At 46.2% G+C, this 19,034-nt stretch overlaps 1 protein-coding gene across 5 annotated transcripts; it reads left to right on the plus strand.

Annotated features, from left to right (window-relative positions):
* The first annotated feature begins 771 nt into the window (after positions 1 to 771).
* On the plus strand, positions 772 to 18,369 carry mbtps1 (membrane-bound transcription factor peptidase, site 1). Of its 5 annotated transcripts, none has more exons than XM_048972848.1 (23): positions 772 to 1,023; positions 2,709 to 3,197; positions 5,534 to 5,791; positions 7,560 to 7,772; positions 8,369 to 8,479; positions 9,775 to 9,884; positions 10,020 to 10,136; positions 10,445 to 10,512; positions 10,900 to 11,002; positions 11,565 to 11,716; positions 12,794 to 12,955; positions 13,057 to 13,201; positions 13,344 to 13,532; positions 14,028 to 14,200; positions 14,717 to 14,832; positions 15,187 to 15,343; positions 15,422 to 15,546; positions 16,308 to 16,385; positions 16,615 to 16,755; positions 16,914 to 17,048; positions 17,184 to 17,310; positions 17,420 to 17,553; positions 17,671 to 18,369. In XM_048972848.1, the coding sequence occupies exons 2-23, from the start codon at positions 3,023 to 3,025 to the stop codon at positions 17,865 to 17,867; spliced, it is 3,186 nt and encodes a 1,061-aa protein (XP_048828805.1). In that variant the 5' UTR covers positions 772 to 1,023; positions 2,709 to 3,022; the 3' UTR covers positions 17,868 to 18,369. The 5 variants fall into 5 exon arrangements, with proteins under 5 accessions (XP_048828805.1, XP_048828809.1, XP_048828806.1 ...); XM_048972852.1 differs by having other exon boundaries at positions 17,423 to 17,553; XM_048972849.1 differs by having other exon boundaries at positions 772 to 989.
* Positions 18,370 to 19,034: the final 665 nt, after the last annotated feature.

Consider the following 19,034-nt stretch of genomic DNA (forward strand, 5'->3'; position numbering starts at 1 on the left):
AGCTGAGTGCTGAACTGTTGGATCTTTTGTTTTTGATGACACTTGCTACGAGGCCAAAGCTTTTCGTTCTTGCATGCACGTATCCCTCCACTTTCTGTGCCCGTTTGCAGGGGCGCCATAAGACAGGGAAAAGTTAGGACGATTCCACGAGTGACGGGGGCTACATAATTGGGAAAATAACTGGATTGGTCTGGACAGGGGGGGAAATATCTCTAGCAAACCTCTCCTCGTTTATCTTGTTTGCGGGGGTTCGGACCCTAGCCCGGAGGCGAGCTTGGCACCTTACGAGCCTTTCCAGATCTTACTTTCCGCAAAAAAGGTAACATTAACATATTGATGCTTGTCACTGTCGTGCAGCTCAAAGAATAGTCATATCACTTGAATTTTACATTGAAAAATTGTAAACTCGCAGACACCTAATATGGTTGACTTTTTGAAATTATTAAAAGTGGTACGTGTCGAAAGTGAACGAATATTTTATAACAGGCTCAAAAGAATCGCATCGCAGATGAAAGTTAATCTCCAATTCTTATGTGCATTTTCAGTTTTTAATCTTTCCTCTTACTAGCCACAGTTAATATTTATATAGAGTGGATGTAGTGATGATCTTCGTATTAAAATTACATGACCCAACGTCAGTAAAAAAATAAGCGCACGACTTCCTGTTTTAGTCCGTGTTATTCGCCACTTTTGATGTCAATCGCGTGATTGTGTTGCGTCTAAGCTTCCCATTGGCCTATTATTCTAAAGGCGGGACTAGTGCGCCCGAAGGCTGTCGGCCAATGCTGCGCTGTTGGTATAACGTCAGTTTGAAACGAGCAAAGTTTTGCGTTTTGAGTGCCACTCTTACGCTTTAATAACGACCATTTATAAACACCAGGATCGATATTTTAGAGCGTACGCTGTTTGTTGGTAAACTAGAGCTGTCGTTTTAGAGAAGATAGACACTTTGCTTAAGCCTGGGATGTAAGCAAGCGCGGCGTGTATTGGTGAGAATCCGTCGGAATGGAGCCCAGCGCTGAGGTAAACTAGCATGTAGCCTAGCGGCTCCGGTTTAACCGGCCATCACGGCCTGCTCTTCAGCCGACTAACCAGCCAACCCTTGCAGCGTGATTTATGGCACATTAAAGGGTATCACGTCGTAAGCGAAATGCATGAAATGGTGGTGGCTGCCAGCAGATTGTAAATTATAATTGATTGACTGTTGCTAGTTACTGTGAAGCGAATCTAACGTGGTGGCAGCTGCTTGTTGTTCTGTCGTCTTAATAAAAGGTCCCCGTTCCGCGTCTGTTTTTTTTTTTTACTTTTTATTTTTTGGTCCGTTGCCAATAAACTGCTTTTCGTACCAGTTCTGGGAGTAACAGCGGGGTTGTTGACCGCCGCTGAGAGATAGAAGGGTTCCGGTAACTTTGGGAGTTTGCTTGCCCTATCTGGGTCACTGGGTTGCCTGATGCTGCTGGAAAGGCCGGAGGCTCTAGTCAGCACATGTCGGTTTACTTAGTCGAGATGTTAGACCCGAGATAAGTTAGTCCTTCCTTTTGCAATCACATTTTTTTGCACTCCTTCCATCGCTGCGTGTATGTTATCTAATATGTGTGATATGTGCTGGATCGCAGTTGTCATCGGAGGTCTTGTGGCGAATTGCAATTACTGTCCCTAAACCTGTGTTCCTGCGATGCTGGACGGAGGAGCTTCATGTCGACCTCGTGTTTACTCAAGCGGCCGCCCTGTTTTTAATACCCTTGTTTTACGGGCAGTAGTTTCTGTGTCCCATCTGGACTTCCTGTAATGGGGGTAGGGCCGCTACGATTCTCATGAATGTGCCTTCGGTAGGTTTTGAGTACGAGAAATGTGCGGACTGCTGAAAATTAGCGACTGCCGTTTTAACAGAGTTTTTGTTGTATAAAGCACCCCTGGGGGCTTTTAAAAAGTGCCTGTTGGTTCAGAATGGACGATGTAAGCCTAAGTAATACTTGCACAGGACTGGAGCATTACCCATTTGCTGTGATGATACCTAGACGACTGACTGCGTCCCTCAAACTGCAGAACAAAGCTCTGTTAGAGAGTGCATTTTTTCGTGCTAAGCACAAGAGCTGTGGAGGCTGTATTTAGAGATCTTGACCTCTTTTGTTTTTTTTCTGCTTTATTGTTTGGTTGTTTATTGTTTGGTGGCATGTCATGACATGTAGAGGAGCCTGAAGTCTGTGGATAGGTTCCTTTCGGGTCTGAGGAGGGCAGCATCTTTTTTTCTGCAGGGTATATTCAATCTTCTGGTCTCCATGCCTGACCACTTGGAGGGATCTTGACGTAGGTTATAATTTAGGTGAAAATCCTTGTTGCCTCATCTGTTGCAGTACATGCACAACTAAATTTTGTCGTCCTCAGTAATGCTGTTATGTACGTTTGGTGTTAGGCGATGAGGCATTTGATACCATAAGCCTTGTAGTATTCTATAATTTAAAGTTCTCTTGTGGCGTTCCTGTATTTGTTTTGTAACATAATTGGAGTCTGTAAACTTTGCTGAAAGGGGTGAATAATGTATTTTGGTCCCAGTGACTCACACCTACAAAATAAACGGCTAAGCATGTTGTTTTGAGAGGGGAAATTTCAAGCGATGGTTTTCTCTTCGATATGGGTGAGACGCCTGTCATTGTGTGTCGTTTTGTTGATCTAGTGCTACAAGCTATGCTCTTTCTTTTTGTGTCTAGGGGCCGCAGTAGATTCTCCGTGTTGCAGTATCTGTAAAAAAGAATGCATCGCCTGGCCCCCGCTTTGCCAAAAGACTGAGCCGCTCTGTGGACACCTCCGCCCAAGATGGAGAGAAAACGGAGAAAGAAATGAGAGCTTCCAGGCGCCGTTCAACTTGGGCACCATGCAACTTCATGCCAAGCAGTTCCCATCAGACTTCTTAGTGTCTTGATTTTGGCTATTTTATTCTTTTGATGTGGTGAGGAGCCGTGTCGGTTCTGGGACGTCACTGTACAGAGACAGTAGGATTTGTAGGGGGCTGGCAGCTGCGGTCATGACTTCTCCAAGGGCTCTGTGGCTTTTCACCATGGTGGTCCTCCTGTGGGGGAGGTTGCCCTGGGTTGGGAGCGAGCGGGAGGGCAGGAGCGTGTCCCCGGAGGTACTCCATTGCCCAAATTGCTCCCAGCTCACTCTTAAAGTGGAGTTTTCTACCAAAGTGGTGGATCATGGTAAGTAATGGTGTTTATGAGTCTGTGTTTTTGTTTGACTATGTTGTGATTATAGAAGTCTGCAAGCCAGTTGGGGTGACTTTGCTTCTCAGTTACACAGAATGTCTATCTGTGGAGTGTGCAGTTTTTTTGGGGGTGCAGGGGGCAGTGGGTTCCAGAGTAGAACGTGGAAATTCATAGGACATGGAATTATGTCAGATGAGATGTGTATTAGAGCAACATGGAGCATAACCCAGGCTTTTCTTTTTTTTTTTTTTTTACATTTTGGCAAGACAAGAGGTCTTTGGGAAAGTCACAGGTATTAGGAATGGAGGGAACAGGAATGGCTGGTTAGCTTATGGTGAAAGTTGTTTGCATTGATGAAGTACTGGGTCACTCCTCAAATAATTAACTTGACTGGGTACCTTCTTACAAACGATTTTTCTCTTTACCAGATGGTTTCATATGTTTGTAAAAGAAGTAATCCGTTTCAAAATGTAATGTTCGCAGTGACTGATTTTACAGCCTTGTAAGCTGTTTTGAACTTCTGGTTCAGATCTGCAACCAACCAACCAAACAAACAAGGCCAAAGATTTTCTGTTTTGGTTTCTCCCTCCTCCCTTCAAATACTTATGCTGGCGAAGGCCAGAAGACAGTTTTGTTTAACTAGGGGTCTGTGTCTGCAAGCCCAAATATAACCAGTGTCGTAGAGTGGGTCTGATGGCTGCCGCCTCATTGAGTAACCATTAAGGAATCTGTCTGCTACAACTTGCTTTGCAAGCCACCTCACTTTTCCTGTGTGTTGGTTTGTTTTTGGGTTCTATAGTATCAGTTTATATTGTGGGTTTTTCAGCTCCTTCAGTGACTTCAATTGTATTAAGTCACAAATGTTTTACATGGTACTTTATTTGTCATGCTATCAGAGTGTCTGCTGTCTTCAAAGTACGTATTCTGTCCTCCTAGATGTTTCATTCTCCTCACGAAGGAAAAAAAAAACATTTTCTAAATGTTATTGGTGACTTTGATGTAATCGGCCAATATTAACACTTTGTGCCATCACTGAAATTAAATAACTGAAGAAGCTGGCAGCTGCCTGTGTGAGGAAATGCAACGGCAGTATAGTTTTAATATAGCCTGTTGTAGTTTTAGTCTTGAATACTTTTAAGGTAACATTCTGTCCTGTGCCCTCCTGTCCTTACAGGAGTGATAATTCATTGACTGTTGGCCCAGAGTGTTGAACAGCCATTCTTCAAGGAAAGGGATAGTCTTGGTGTCCATGGATATCTCTTTGTGGTGTGTATGAAGGAAGAAAGTTAGATATATATAGTGGTCTGGATTTTGGTCCTGTGAATGCGTGTTTTGTCCACTGCCAATTGCCCCATTCACTTGAGCTTTCCTTACCACTGTGAAGGTCGTGTGTGTGTCTGGCCTGGTTGGGGTTTCATGGGGGGTGCTGTATGGTCTCTGGTGGTTTAGAGTAAATACCTCTGTGGGTTGTTACTTAATCCCCCCACGCAGTAACATAAGGTAAATGCTGTGGGCCCTTTTAAAATCAAAAGCTGAGAACTAGTTTTGACCAAACGTGTATGTCTTTAGTTTTGATTCTGGGTGAGTGTGTGTATGTCTGTGCACGTGTGTGGGTGTATGTTTCTTAATTAATAGTGTTGATTTGCTCTCTGGACTAGATTTCACAACTTGTGGTTATCAGCAAGAGCTGTATGTGTTTGGGACATCAGTTTGGCTGAAAACAAACCATAGTTCTTGAGTTTATATAATACACAACTCACTCGCATCTTTTTGGTGGGATTTAATGTTCATTTTCCCAGCATGATGTTTAGTTTTATGTTTGTGTATTATTTAAAAAAAAAAAAAAAAAAAACATTTTGCAGAGCTCTTCTCTGTTCTGCCAGACTTAGGCAGGATGTCTGAAATGACAGTCTTTGTTTTCCCAGCCATTGTTAGTTGTTGGTTCAAGAGGCTATAGATTAGTTCCTGGTTCCTTTTTCCTTGAGTGTTACCTGGAGCATATGCGTGTTTAGAACTGATTCAGGTACAGATGGTGCGAAAATAAGGTAAGAGCAATCTGCCCCACCCTGGAATTTAGTCTTAAGTAGTTTTATTGACTCTACAGTATGAGGATAAACGGCCCCTCTGGTGTATTGTGGTATAAATAGAATAGATTTTCCAGGGTGTAATTATGGAATATCAATATTTAAATCTGGCAGGTAAATATAGTGTGAGCTGTAAGGTGCACAAATTTGGTCATTTCTTTTGATCCAATGCCTTGCTGGTTATAAACGCCTGTCTTTCCTTTCATGTCTAATCTTCCTCATTATGTTTGCTTGTGCCCCCCCCAGAGTACATAGTAGCCTTTAATGGCTACTTCACGGCACGTGCAAGGAGCCGCTTCATCAGTAGGGCGCTGCACGACTTGGACGCGCTGGCCTGGAGGATCGTGCCGCGGGACAATCCGGCGAGCGACTTCCCCAGCGACTTCGAGGTGGTGCAGATCCGGCAGGCTCTCCCTCAGGGTCTTCTCACTCTCCAAGACCACCCCTACATCAAGAGGGTCACGCCCCAGCGTATGGTCTTCCGCAGCCTGAAGTTTGTGCAAAGTGAGTCTGAATTGGCCATCTCTGGGCCAAACTCACACCACCTTCAGGTGCTGGGAAATAGGGTTCGTTACCAGATGGTAGTAGGTTCTAGTCTAGTCTAGCCGCATAGTCATTGACACTGCTTCGGCAATATACTGGCACAGTAATCACGCGGGTTTCTAATCCCCCTCAAATGGTTAAAAACCTGAATGCTGAATAATGGTGCCCCCTACCCTGTTGGAGTGTCTTTCCTCCTCACATCGTCATGGTAACCAGCCCCACAGGTTTTTCTCCCTTTTAATGTTTACGATCTGCTCCATTTAGTCCATTTTACTTGTTTCTTGGTAGTATAAAAAAGTAAGGTGGAGACACTGAGTGAGAATCTTCTGGAATGCAAACACTCGAGCCGATGCGGTTGTGCAATGCCACTGTTCGGTACCTGGTTGCCCCCCCTCCCTGGCCATCCAGAGGTCAGGATGCCTCTTCCTTATCCCCTTAGATTACATGGTGATGGTGCCAGATGTAATGAGGGTGTGTGACATGTGCTCGCACGCTGTACTGAAAGCACACGGCTCACCATTTGGCAGTAATATCAGAGCAGATTGCTCTCCGTGCCGATTAGAGGCATCTTTTATTGCTAGGAGTGCGGGGCCGGTGCCCTAGAGCAGCCCCACCCGTGACTGTGCAGTAGGTGGGTGGCGTGAGTGGTGGCTGTCAGCTTACTGTTTGTGGTTGCAGACCTGCTTTAGGAACGGGGGGGCTCACCGAAAGGGTCCTGTGTAATGTTCGGTTCCCCCAGGCTCTGGTTTTGTACCCCACCCACAATCGTTTTGCCCCCCGCCTTTCAGCTTGCTGCTCTTGGTCTCACTTTTTGAATTTTGTAACCAGGTATATGTTGTTTAGAGCCTTTATTGAAGTTATTACAGTATTGAACATGGAAAGGATCACACACTTGATTTTGGTGGTTAACCTGTAGTGCATTTGGGCGTCTCTTTGGTTCGGGCGTCTCTTGTAGCCTTGGCGTATTTCTTCTCAGAGCAGCTTCTCTACCACGGCTGCTAAAGCTACAGGCCCGACAGGAATCACCTGAGCTCAGTGCCGACCACCTCTTGGCGTCAAGGCAGCGTAGCCTATGTGAGCCGTCTGTTATTTATCTTAAAACATCATTAACTTTTTCTTTTTATTATATGCTTTATCAGATTTAAAAGCTCTAAAGATTTAAATGAACTGCTATTTCCCCCTTAAACACACAACCGCCCCGATTCACAAGTCCCTTGTCATTGGATTCCTCAGCTTTTAATAAGCGGGTCCTGTTCGTGATACTGGAGGTTTGGTGTGGTGTGTCATTTCACCTATTTCATGACATTCCTTACTTTGTTGGCGTTCCTGTTTGCTTTCTTTTGTGTGTTAGTAAAAAGTAAGGAGACCGAACACTGAAACCTGTTTGGCTTTAGTAGGTTATCTGTCATCTGCTTCTATTATTTCATTAAATCCATCCTTCAGCAGATGCTCTCGTACAGCAAATCCTTATTCAGTCACTTGCCTTTGCCCTATTTTCGGTTTGTCATGGCCAAAATGTGAGTTTTATGCACAGCTCAACAAGCAGAGCATTGTTCTGACAGCACACAGGTCACGTGTTCATAATAAGGGGAAGACTCCTTCTCTAATTCCTCCCTCTGCTGCAAGTCGCTCTAGATAAGTGTGAAATGAATAATTGTGTGGCCGATGTCTTTTGTTTTTGCTTTGAGTGGTTTTGGAAAAGCATCTCTGTCGCTCTGTGTACTGGCAGCTCCGGAGCCCGGCACGGCGGCTCCCTGCAATGACACTCGCTGGACCCAGAAGTGGCAGTCGTCCCGGCCGCTGCGCCGGACCAGCCTGTCGCTAGGCTCGGGATTCTGGCACGCCACGGGCCGCCACAGCAGTCGGCGCCTCCTGCGGGCCATCCCCAGACACGTGGCCCAGATCCTGCAGGCCGACGTGCTCTGGCAGATGGGCCATACTGGTAAGGGCGGCTGGAGCCCCGTCTGCGTCTGCGAATGTGCTGAAGGGTCAAGCTTGTGTGACTGACGGTGCAGCTCATGACTCCGGCTGTGGTCTGAGGAGGTTTAGTCTCTGCGAAATCTGTGTGTTTTTGTACCTCGCGAGCCAGTCCGTGTCTGTAAGGGAAGCATGAATTGGTCCTTTCCTGTATGCCCTCATCTTTGGGCGTGATTGTGTGTTCAGGGAAGTACTGCTGGTGCAGGTCACGGTTGGCACGGGATGTGTGCTCGGCCTGTTAAGCCATTACGGAGTAGGAGTTTGTGCTTGAGGGTGTCTGAGAACTTTCTAGAACTCCTGGGAGTGACAGCATAATGGAAGAATAGCAGTTTTTCACAGTGTTAGAGTGCTTTAATGTGATGGCTTTTGAATGTAACGTAATGAGTTTTCATGCGCCTCTGGGGACTATTATTTGACACACTTAGAATATCCTTTACCTGTGTGTGTGCCATGTGTACAGTAGCATATCCTTTACCCTCTTTTGTAGGTGCCGTTATACACACGGTGTATAAAGTGTATCTGCGTGCTGATTAATCCCACGTGATGGTACCATGTGTTCAGGTTCTGGTGTGAAAGTGGCGGTCTTTGACACCGGGCTCAGCGAGAAACACCCACACTTCAAAAACGTGAAGGAGAGAACCAACTGGACCAACGAGAAGACCCTGGACGATGGTGAGATCTGGCTCCCTGTCTGGACTGCAGGCTGCCAGCTTCGGAACAGGCTCTCATACTGGGTTACCTGCCACACGTGCTCGTGGAGATCATGAGCCCCGAGGTCATGAAAGGAAGTAATCTGTATAGATACTGGTCTAAAAACAACATGCATATTGGCACCAGTAACGCTGAAAAGACCTTGGACTTGGACTTTTGAAAGCACTTATCAGCACTAGGTGCAATGAATTTGATTGTGTTCCAGTTGGATCTCAATATTTAATATTATCTTTAAGGTCTCTGAGGGCACTTTTCCTTCGAACCAGGTACCATACTTTTGGTACGGTGCTTTCTATACGTACCCTTTTCCATTGACTTCCGGTCCAGAACCAGTATAAAAGTTCCAGTACTTGAAGTGCCAATCCAGCAGGGGCTTTTTTGGGACTTCAGAGTGGGAAACACTTTCTTTGTCAACTGGTTATGCAAATTGCCTGCCTCTGAAACACGATCCAACCGATGGCTTTAAAAAAAGGCCCAAACTCAAACAGCAGTAAACAAAGTTTTAAAAGCGTAATAATGGATGTGCGCAGAAAGCGGAGCCAAACTTTCATTGGCGGCTGTTTGGAAGAACGGATACTGCGAGATCAGGAGGGCGTTACAAGAGATGCGTGTTTTTGTGTAATATACTAGTACAACACGGCTTTGGGAAATTCATATCTTGCAATATGATTTATTGTAGTAAATATTGGGAAATTTATAAAGCAGAAAAGGAGTTCCACATAAATTTGTCACAGACACACCTAGGAGTGATTTAAACAGCAGGGGTGAAAATAATTATGATCGTTCCTGAGAAAGCATGCAGCGCTCAGGCACAAGCAGTGGAGGAAAGCTTTAATGAACACGTACTAGATAATCTTCAAAAGGCATAATTGTTACAATTTCAAAAGCCCCCCCCATAACAGTGAAAATGTTTTGGTGAAGCTTAAACTCCCTGCGCTATAATTTGCATACAGAATTGAAGGTAATTAAAAGCCTCGCGTTGTGATGTCATTTGGTGCCGATACCAGTTTTTACACTAGTGGAAAACCAACACATTGATTTGGACCATACAGTACCAAAAGTACGACACCTGACGCAGTGGAAAAGCACCCTGAGAATATGTTTAAGGCGATGCTAAGCTTGTTCAAAGAAATCGTAGTTAATTTATTTTCAAGTTACGTTTTCTTCCCGAGAAGCTTCACTATATAGGTAGGTGAACAGTAACACCATTGAAGTTGATGTGGTTGGTGAAAGTTTCCTGTTTGTTTGTGGTGCAGGCCTGGGCCACGGCACGTTTGTGGCTGGGGTCATCGCCAGCATGCGGGAGTGTCAAGGCTTTGCCCCCGATTCAGAGCTTCACATCTTCAGAGTCTTTACCAACAACCAGGTAAAGTCCCTGACCCATGCATGTTCTCCTCAGATTTGCATGTTCGCATGTATTCATGCGCACTTGCTCCAAGGTACTATAGTCATTCAGCATTTCTGCGTCAGACATGCTTATTGTTCATCTCGCTCTCCTTAGGTCTCCTACACTTCCTGGTTCCTAGATGCATTCAACTACGCCATCCTGAAGAAGATCGATGTGCTGAACCTCAGCATCGGTGGGCCAGATTTCATGGACCACCCCTTTGTTGATAAGGTGAACCCTCCTCGGGGACCAGTGCCAGGTCTGGGTGGTCATGACCCCCCGTGCTGCTGTGCCTCAGTTTTCTTGTTTCTTGTAATTTAATGTAAAATAACGCCCAAGCTTTGCAGCTTAATATTAACCCCCAACTGGAAGGTATCCACATCCGCAGAAGTCAGGTGTCATGCTTTCTTTAATAATATGACCAACCTGAGTTCTGGGACATGACCGCACACAGGCTCTGTGGTCGTTGTAGACCATGCCTTCGGTTTCTATAGCCTGATATCAGTGTCTCATACGTAACCTTTAAATGTCGTGTGCAGGTCTGGGAACTGACGGCCAACAGGGTGATTATGGTTTCTGCTATTGGGAATGATGGACCGCTTTATGGGTGAGTTTGGGGAAGTGTGTGTGTGTGTGTGTGTGTGTGTGTGTGTGTGTGTGTGTGTGTGTGTGTTTTTCGATCCCCATGAGGATAATCTCAATTTTCTAAATATCTGTGAATGCAATCAAAACGCTAAAAATTCCCAAAGGCTTGGTTATATGGTTAAGGTTAGGGCTGGGTAGTGGATAAGGTTGTCATTGATGGGATTAGGGTTATGTACATAGAAATGGATGGAGAGACGCCATAAGGATATGAGTACATACTATGTAGGTGTGTGTGTGTGTGTGTGTGTGCGCGTGTGCGTGCCACATTTAAATCTCAATCCCTCCGGCCTCATGACTTAAAGGCAGACCCACATCACGTCAGTGAGATTGACACAACTTTGTCTCCTAGGACCCTCAACAATCCTGCTGACCAGATGGATGTGATTGGAGTCGGGGGTATTGATTTTGAGGACAACATCGCCCGTTTTTCGTCTCGGGGCATGACCACATGGGTAGGTCGGTCAGCAGTGTCCCACTGTCTGCTGGAGACCCCAATAACATGGAATGAAACTGCTGGACGCTTATGGTGAAATGTGATAGAACTGAGTTAATGACATTAATGCATGTTGTCAGGGGGCTGTTTTACTGGGGATGTTCCTTTGTCTTGTCATCTTCATGCTACTTGTCATTGAATAGGCCTAATTTGTTTTTCGGTTTGACGGAGATCACCGCTGCATTAGCTTCCATTAGCTCTGGGCTGTTTAACTAGCACTTCTCCGGGGATGAGTCAGACATACAGAATTCGATTCTATTCCCATAAGGTCTCATTAATAAGTTTTAAGAAATGGGGAGGGGGGAAAAGTGTTAGGATTCTGTTCAGGTTCCTGTTTTAGTAAAAAAAATTATAAAAAAATTAGATTGTCTAGACATAATTGCCAGCATTTTTGAGAGATTGCGTCCCCCTCGGGCCTTACTAAGTAAGTGGTGCGTTACAGACCGTACAGCTTGGCATTTCTGCTGGCACGGCGCCCTTAGGGCTCCACTTTCCCTCCGCTCACCCGGCGTCTCCCACAGGAGCTGCCCGGTGGCTATGGCCGCGTGAAGCCGGACATCGTGACCTACGGCTCCGGTGTGCGTGGCTCTGGCTTGAAGGAGGGCTGCCGCTCGCTGTCCGGCACCAGCGTGGCCTCCCCCGTGGTGGCTGGGGCGGTCACCCTGCTGGCCAGGTGAGGCATTGCGCTTCGTGATGTGTGTGTGTGTGTGTGCTCCTTAGCTTGATGGGCTTCTGAAGGCATGTGCTGTCCGAGCTGCACCCCAATATTTAATTTTGGCTTCATTCATTCCCCCTAACAAATAGACTTTTGTTTTTAAATTAAAATGCTTTTTAAAAAGTCAATGCCGGTCTTTCTCATATGCCCTTAAATGAGCACTGAACTACCCACTGCACAAGCTAAGACTGATTTGCATATTTCTCCTGAAAGTCGCTTCTGTAGTTCCTTCCAGAGCAAACCGTCTTTGTGGGTAATCGGCTTGACTGAAGTCATCAGCCACCACGGCCACCTGTGCATTTGAGAATCTCATGGTTGCATGAGATTGGTTGCAAATGCATGGTTGCGTTTAAGAGCCATTGCTTAATTTTTTTTCTCTTTACATATTTCCTTTTATCTTGGTGGCTTTCATTCGAAATGTCTGTAAGAAGTTAACAGAATTCAGCCATTAGGCTGACAGAAATACCACAGCTAACATGCGTATTGCATGCTGGTGTCATAGCAGAACTACATAATGACCCAATGGCATCCACACTCTCTTCCCTGGTTCATCTAAGTAGAGCTGTGTTTTGTTCCTGATAAGGACTCGCCAATGCTTTTCTGGTAAATTACCCAGAATCCATCAGTCCAGAGGAGTCTTCTTACTGTGAACATCTACATTGGCCATCATTCAGCATTATATTCACAGGAATACATTAACTGACCTAGAAATACCACAGGAATTCGTCTGAAGTTCAGTAATAAAACAAAAGCATCATTGTTCAGAAACTGAAATGTGTGTAAATGAAACTTAAGTGCCGAATCATTTATGTATTCCCCTCTGCTTCTAAATTCCGCGGTTCGCAGGTGTATAATCTGCTTGTGAAGAGTGTTATAGACCTTGAGCTTTTCATGGATCTCATTTATTTCCAATATGTGCTGTAGTGGGTTTCCAGATTTGGCCTGTGTACTTTATTCTCTGAGAGTATCCTGCTGGAGGTGCTAAGTGGCTTGATGTGGGAAGTTAAATCTTCTTGAATTCCCTCCCCCTTGCAGTACTGTCCCGAATCGGGAGCTAGTGAACCCAGCCAGCATGAAGCAGGCCCTCATCGCTTCAGCTCGCCGCCTCCCCGGGGTCAACATGTTTGAGCAGGGCCACGGCAAGCTGGACCTTCTCCGTGCCTACCAGATCCTCAACAGCTACCAGCCGCAGGCCAGGTAGGCTGCTCCGATGCTTCATTCCCATTCCATCGCATCTCTAAGGGTCTCCACGGTGCTTCTCTTCAGCGCGACAAATGGGCCCCCATTTCCTGTTTCAGCCTCAGTCCCAGTTATATCGACTTGACTGAGTGTCCGTACATGTGGCCCTACTGCTCCCAGCCCATCTACTACGGGGGCATGCCTACCATCGTTAACATCACCATCCTGAACGGGATGGGGGTCACAGGCCGAATTGTTGACAAGGTGAGTAGAATATGCTCTGCACCCTAAATTTGGTCTTGCCTAAAAATTTTTGGCTTTGAGCTCAAAACAGCAGAGGAATTGGGCAGGGCTTCTCAAAGCTGCATTTGAATGTCCCTCTTGATGGACTCTCCTGCTTCCTCAGCCTGTCTGGCAGCCTTACCTGCCTCAGAATGGGGACCATATCGACGTGGCCGTCTCCTACTCCCCCGTGCTCTGGCCTTGGGCTGGGTACCTCGCCGTCTCCATCTCGGTGGCGAAGAAGGCAGCGTCGTGGGAGGGCATCGCTCAGGGCCACGTAATGGTGACTGTGGCCTCGCCGGCGGAGAACACTGTGAGTCCAGGCGCCTTTTTGGCGCCACCTGCTGGCAGATGAAGGAAAATGATGTGGCTGAATCCAGCCGAGAAACGTGATGGGGCAGTTTTGTCAGCGAGAGCAGTTTTTGTGCCTCAGATGAAGTATAAATCTCCATTTTCACACAGGCCTAATGCTTGTTTTGGTATTTTCTGTAGCAGGGCTGCAGTTTGTCTTGATTATCCATTTTATCGTAGCATATTGCTTACTGGCTGAGCAGGTGACGCATTTCACCTTCTGTTAGAGGCCGATTATGGTGGATTTTTATAGCTTCACTTAGACATGAGGCTATTGAGCTACTCATTTTAAATAGTGTGACTGTCAGATTTTATACAATGGGGCTACTTAACAGCCTGTAGGCAGTTTTCTCAGTTGTCTTCAGCTGGCATAGGAAGGTATTGAAAATCACGGTCTCTTTCTCCGAGGAGGTTTTGCGTGCTGCGTATGACCATTGTGCTTTGTGTGTGTTGCCAGTCAAACGCTGGTGGGGAGCTGACATCCACCGTTAAGCTGCCCGTGAAGGTGAAAGTCATACCTACTCCTCCACGCAGCAAGAGGGTTCTGTGGGACCAGTACCACAATCTGCGCTACCCCCCAGGGTACTTCCCGCGGGACAACCTCCGCATGAAGAATGACCCGCTGGACTGGTGAGCTACACCTATTATCCGGGAGGAGATGGTTTGTAGTTAGACTGCATAGTGCCTGGATGCAGGGACCAGAATAGAAATGTGTAATACCACATACAAGTGTATTTACAAATAAATTGAGATAAGTGATTGTATGAACATGGCAATAGATTAAGCTGCTGTGCATGAACATAGGTACAGTGCTGTGGTAACGACATACGAATTTGCAGGTAATTATTGTATAAAGATAAATAGGGTGTTTTTTCTATATAAATAGGCAGTTTTGCACAAGTTCTCTGGGTGATTTACTGGTTGTACAGAAAGGAGATGGTGTAGCACTGGACCATAGGATGTCAGTCCTGGGTTTATATGTCCAATGTGACCTAAGTTTTTAATGTAATTTAAATATAGAGAGATCTGCATTATTGTTTAGCTACCAGCAGGGGGCATCTGCTCACCGTGCAGAGGGCTGAAAAACTCACTGGCAGATGCATGTATTCTAATGCTCAGTTTTGCGGCGTTGGCGTCTTTCTGCAGGAATGGAGACCACATCCATACAAATTTCAGGGACATGTATCAGCACCTGAGGAGTAATGGGTATTTTGTGGAGGTGCTGGGGGCTCCGCTCACCTGCTTCGATGCCAGTCAGTATGGTAAGAGGTCACATGACTTCGGCCGTCATCCATTGCATCTGTATAAGCAGTTTATAACCACGCCATCGATGGGCTTGATTTGGTCCGATGCAGGAAGTGTAAGAATGTCCTCAATGAGTATGAGGACTATAATTGTGCAACATAGTCCAATGTTTTGAGATGGAAAATGCAATAAATATGAGGGAGGAGGTTGATGTCACCTTCTGTAAAATTTCCATATTTCGGGACATGCGCGCTTCACCATTGTGGGAAAACCCCCTGTGTTCAGTTTCCTGTTGTCATGAACATCCATCCCACTGATGGTGCTGAACTCCTGGCCTTGTAGGTATCTTTATCGGAGATGTTTGTCGACAGGAACCCTGCTGCTGGTGGACAGCGAGGAGGAGTATTTCCCCGAGGAGGTCAGCAAGCTTCGACGCGACATCGACAACGGACTGTCGCTCGTCATCTTCAGCGACTGGTATAACACCTCTGTGATGAGGAAGGTGAAGTTCTACGATGAGAACACCAGGTAGGGGGCAGCCCAGCTTCCTCGGGGCTCCACGGGGTCCGAAGAAGGGCAGCGATCTGACGTGTGTCTGATCCTCAGGCAGTGGTGGATGCCGGACACGGGGGGCGCGAATGTGCCAGCCCTCAATGACCTGATATCCATTTGGGGGATGGCCTTCAGTGACGGGCTCTATGAGGGCGACTTCACCATGGCCGACCATGAGAGTAAGTTATCACCGAACAGTAACGGAGGTTTTTAAACGGTTTGAAATGGTTGTTAAAAAGTCAAGCCGGAGGGTGTTTTAGATTTAATCGAAAAGTAATCTTAACCATCGTATTTAGATGGTTTTGAGTCTTTGTAACTATACTAATGAAGCATTTAGCCTTTTCAGTTGTTCAGTCTGTTCTTGCCATACACATGGCTGGCATGGTGTTAAAAATCAGCTCGATGTAACGTAACATCATTGTACATTCTGTAACCCAGGAATTCTGCCAAACTTCAGTTTTTTCCTAATTCTGTAAATTGTTTGTTCCCTCATGGGGCTCTGGTGTCCTGTGGTCTAGTGCTGCGTTGTAACGTCTAAATGAATTATGTTGAATATTTCTGTCATGTTCATCAGATGTTACTGAGAACTCCGGCTTGCAAATTGGCCTTTCACGATTATTGCATAATCACCTGATTTGCGATTATGTGAGCTGACTGATTATTTTGCATAATTGTTAGATTGTCTCCATTCATCTGTATAAAAATAGCTGGATGAGGCAAACGTCATATTTCTGTCACTGTTCTCGTGTCGTTTTCTACTGTGTAATGTTTAGCTAGCACTCGTTTAATGACATCATCTCGCGCTAATGAACCGATCCATACGACCTGCCCTATTTGCGCCCCATACATCTGCACCTGAGCAGCATTACACTTTGCATCTTATTTCGTCTGATTTGTGCAATATTGGTTCAAATGTTGTCTTTCTCCTCCTCCCCTCCAGTGTACTACGCCTCTGGGTGCAGCATCGCCCGCTTTCCGGAAGATGGAATCGTCATCGCCAAGACCCTGAAGGACCAAGGTGATTATTCTAGCTTTCTGGTTTTATAACTGCAGACCAGTGTTTCCCACCCTGGTCTTCAGGGACCCCCGGGCATTGCAGTAGGGAGCTGGGGGGGAGCAAAAACGTGCACTGCCTGGGCGTCCCAGAGGGTCGTGTCGGGAAACGCTGCCTGTAGACACTTCAGCTCAACAGCCACTTCTGGCTTGTGCTGCCGTGGCAACCTCACCCCCCTCTCTCGTTTTCGCAGGACTGGAGGTTTTGAAGCAGGAGACTGCGGTAGTTGACAGTGTTCCCATATTGGGTCTATACCAAACCCCCTCTGAAGGGGGCGGGAGGATAGCGCTGTATGGTGATTCCAACTGCATAGATGACAGTCATAGGCAGAAAGGTAGAGAATGATCATTTTAATTTTGAGCTTTAATTCATGATAAGTGAAATCCATAAAAATCATGTACTATTGTACTATGTAAGAAAAGGTATTAAGAATACACTGATGGTTTGAGTGTGAACATTTAACCTGGGTTCTCCTACCACTTTCTCCCCCAGACTGCTTTTGGCTCCTGGATGCTCTCCTGCAGTTCACTTCCTACAGCATGACCCCTGCCAGTCTCACCCACTCAAAGAGCCGAGTGGTCCCCCCCGCGTCAGTGTCCGAACGTCCGCTGCCCGAGAGGTTGGAGGGTATGTCAGTGCTCCCCCTACTGGCAGCTGAACAGCATTGTCTGTTTGCAGACACGCTGGGGTGTTCATTGCATATTTATTAGAAGTGTTACAGCTCTCCCATATCTTATTCGGACCGTTGTATCCCTCTTACAGGTAATCACCTGTATCGGTATTCGAAGGTGCTGGAGGCTCACCTGAGAGACCCCAAGCCTCGCCCACTGCCCGCCTGTCCCCACCTGTCCTGGGCCAAACCACAGCCGCTGAACGAGTCCGCGCCCAGGTGACCACATGGGCTGTGAGGGAGCAGATCACTCCTGCCGTAAATGATGTACTAGGGCTACATGTGAGGTGTAGATGACTGACTTCAGCTCGCGGCCTCCTTCTCTAAGCAGTAACCTGTGGAAGCATCAGAAGCTGCTCTCCGTGGACATGGATAAGGTGGTGCTGCCCAACATCCGGCCCTATCGACCTCAGGTGCGACCCCTCTCCCCCGGAGAGAGTGGGGCCTGGGACATTCCTGGAGGTGATTACTGAGCACGGTCTTACCAGCACTGCCTTTGACTTATCTTAGGACTTGGCGTTTTGTTAGAGCAGTTTTGAACGAATGCTGGTCCCCCGTCATGCTCTGTCTATCGTACAGGTATCATGCCAGGTCGCTACAACCAGGACGTCGGACAGACCATCCCGGTGTTTGCCTTCTTGGGTGCCATGGTGGTGCTGGCCTTCTTCGTGGTCCAGCTGACCAAAGCCAAGAGCAAGCCGAAGAGGAGGAAGCCTCGGGTGAAGCGGCCCCTCTTCCTGCAGCAGCCACACACAGGCAGGACTCCCAGCGTGTGAACTGGGTGCTGTGGGACTCCACCCAGGTGCCTGGGAAAGCCGCCACAAGGGGGCAGCAAGATGAGTGTGAGAAGGTCGCAGGAGCTCATTGGGAGATTAATGGCCGTCATGAAAGGAGCGTGACTCGTACGGAAGAAACTTTCATTCCACTGACCAAATTGGAGAGTTGGCTTGAATCCTGATTCTTCTCTTTTGTATTTATTTTTATTACTAAATGTTTACTAGACCTTCTGCAGGACTCTTTCTAAATGGGAAGAGCTTGACAATTCAAGCCGGACTGAACGCTCTGCCTTTGGAGATGCACATTTTGGGAAATATTTTTTTTTTCATTTCTTTTGGTTTTCTTTTTGTATGTCAGTTATTTAATCTGTTCATCTGTTTTTATGGGATGGCCTTTGCCATGACACTGTACATATGTGTCATTGTTACCGCCGTTACTGGGGATAGAGGGCTAGCTGCCCTTCTCTCCACCTTTCCAAATATACTCAAATATGAAGCTGAACTTGAGTCTGGCTGTTATCTACAGTCTTGGTTACATGCATGCAACACTCTAGTCTATACCACATTCTACAAGTGTATTAAATTTACATTGTCATTTACGTTTTCCAAAGGGACTAGGGGTAGGTTTTATGCCTTAACACAAGCATAGCCAGACGTGAGGCACGAAATATGGAATATTAATGCGTTCCTATAACAAGTCAATGGTTAAAGGTAACGTGCAAAAAAACTTTACGATATGGTTACACTGATGTCCTTTTTACCGTTATTTGGTCGGTAAAACTATTTACTATTTTATTTTTTGTAAGTTTTGGGAGGAGTAGCATGTCCTGTCCCTTTATGTAAATGGTACATTATCAAATGTTTGTTTTATGTACATGGGATGTTTCATTTTCAAATGGGAGACATGGGACAGAGTATGAACAGCATTAATTTTATTTTGCAAAAAGACGGAGATCTTGATACTGGCTTTTATGTGCTACGGTAAAGTTACCGGTTCCGCTGTTCCAAGAGAAGAACACTTTTGTGGTTGCAGTGAACCTTATTGTATCGGGGAACAGAGAAACACAAATGAAAGCTTCAAGGCACACGGCTACTCAAACATACATCCCAGCTCTCCCGAAAGATCCAGCAGTTTCCTGCATGTTGATGACGGCTCACTGGCGCCCA

Source organism: Brienomyrus brachyistius, chromosome 13, assembly GCF_023856365.1.
Source record: "Brienomyrus brachyistius isolate T26 chromosome 13, BBRACH_0.4, whole genome shotgun sequence".
Taxonomy (NCBI): domain Eukaryota; kingdom Metazoa; phylum Chordata; class Actinopteri; order Osteoglossiformes; family Mormyridae; genus Brienomyrus; species Brienomyrus brachyistius.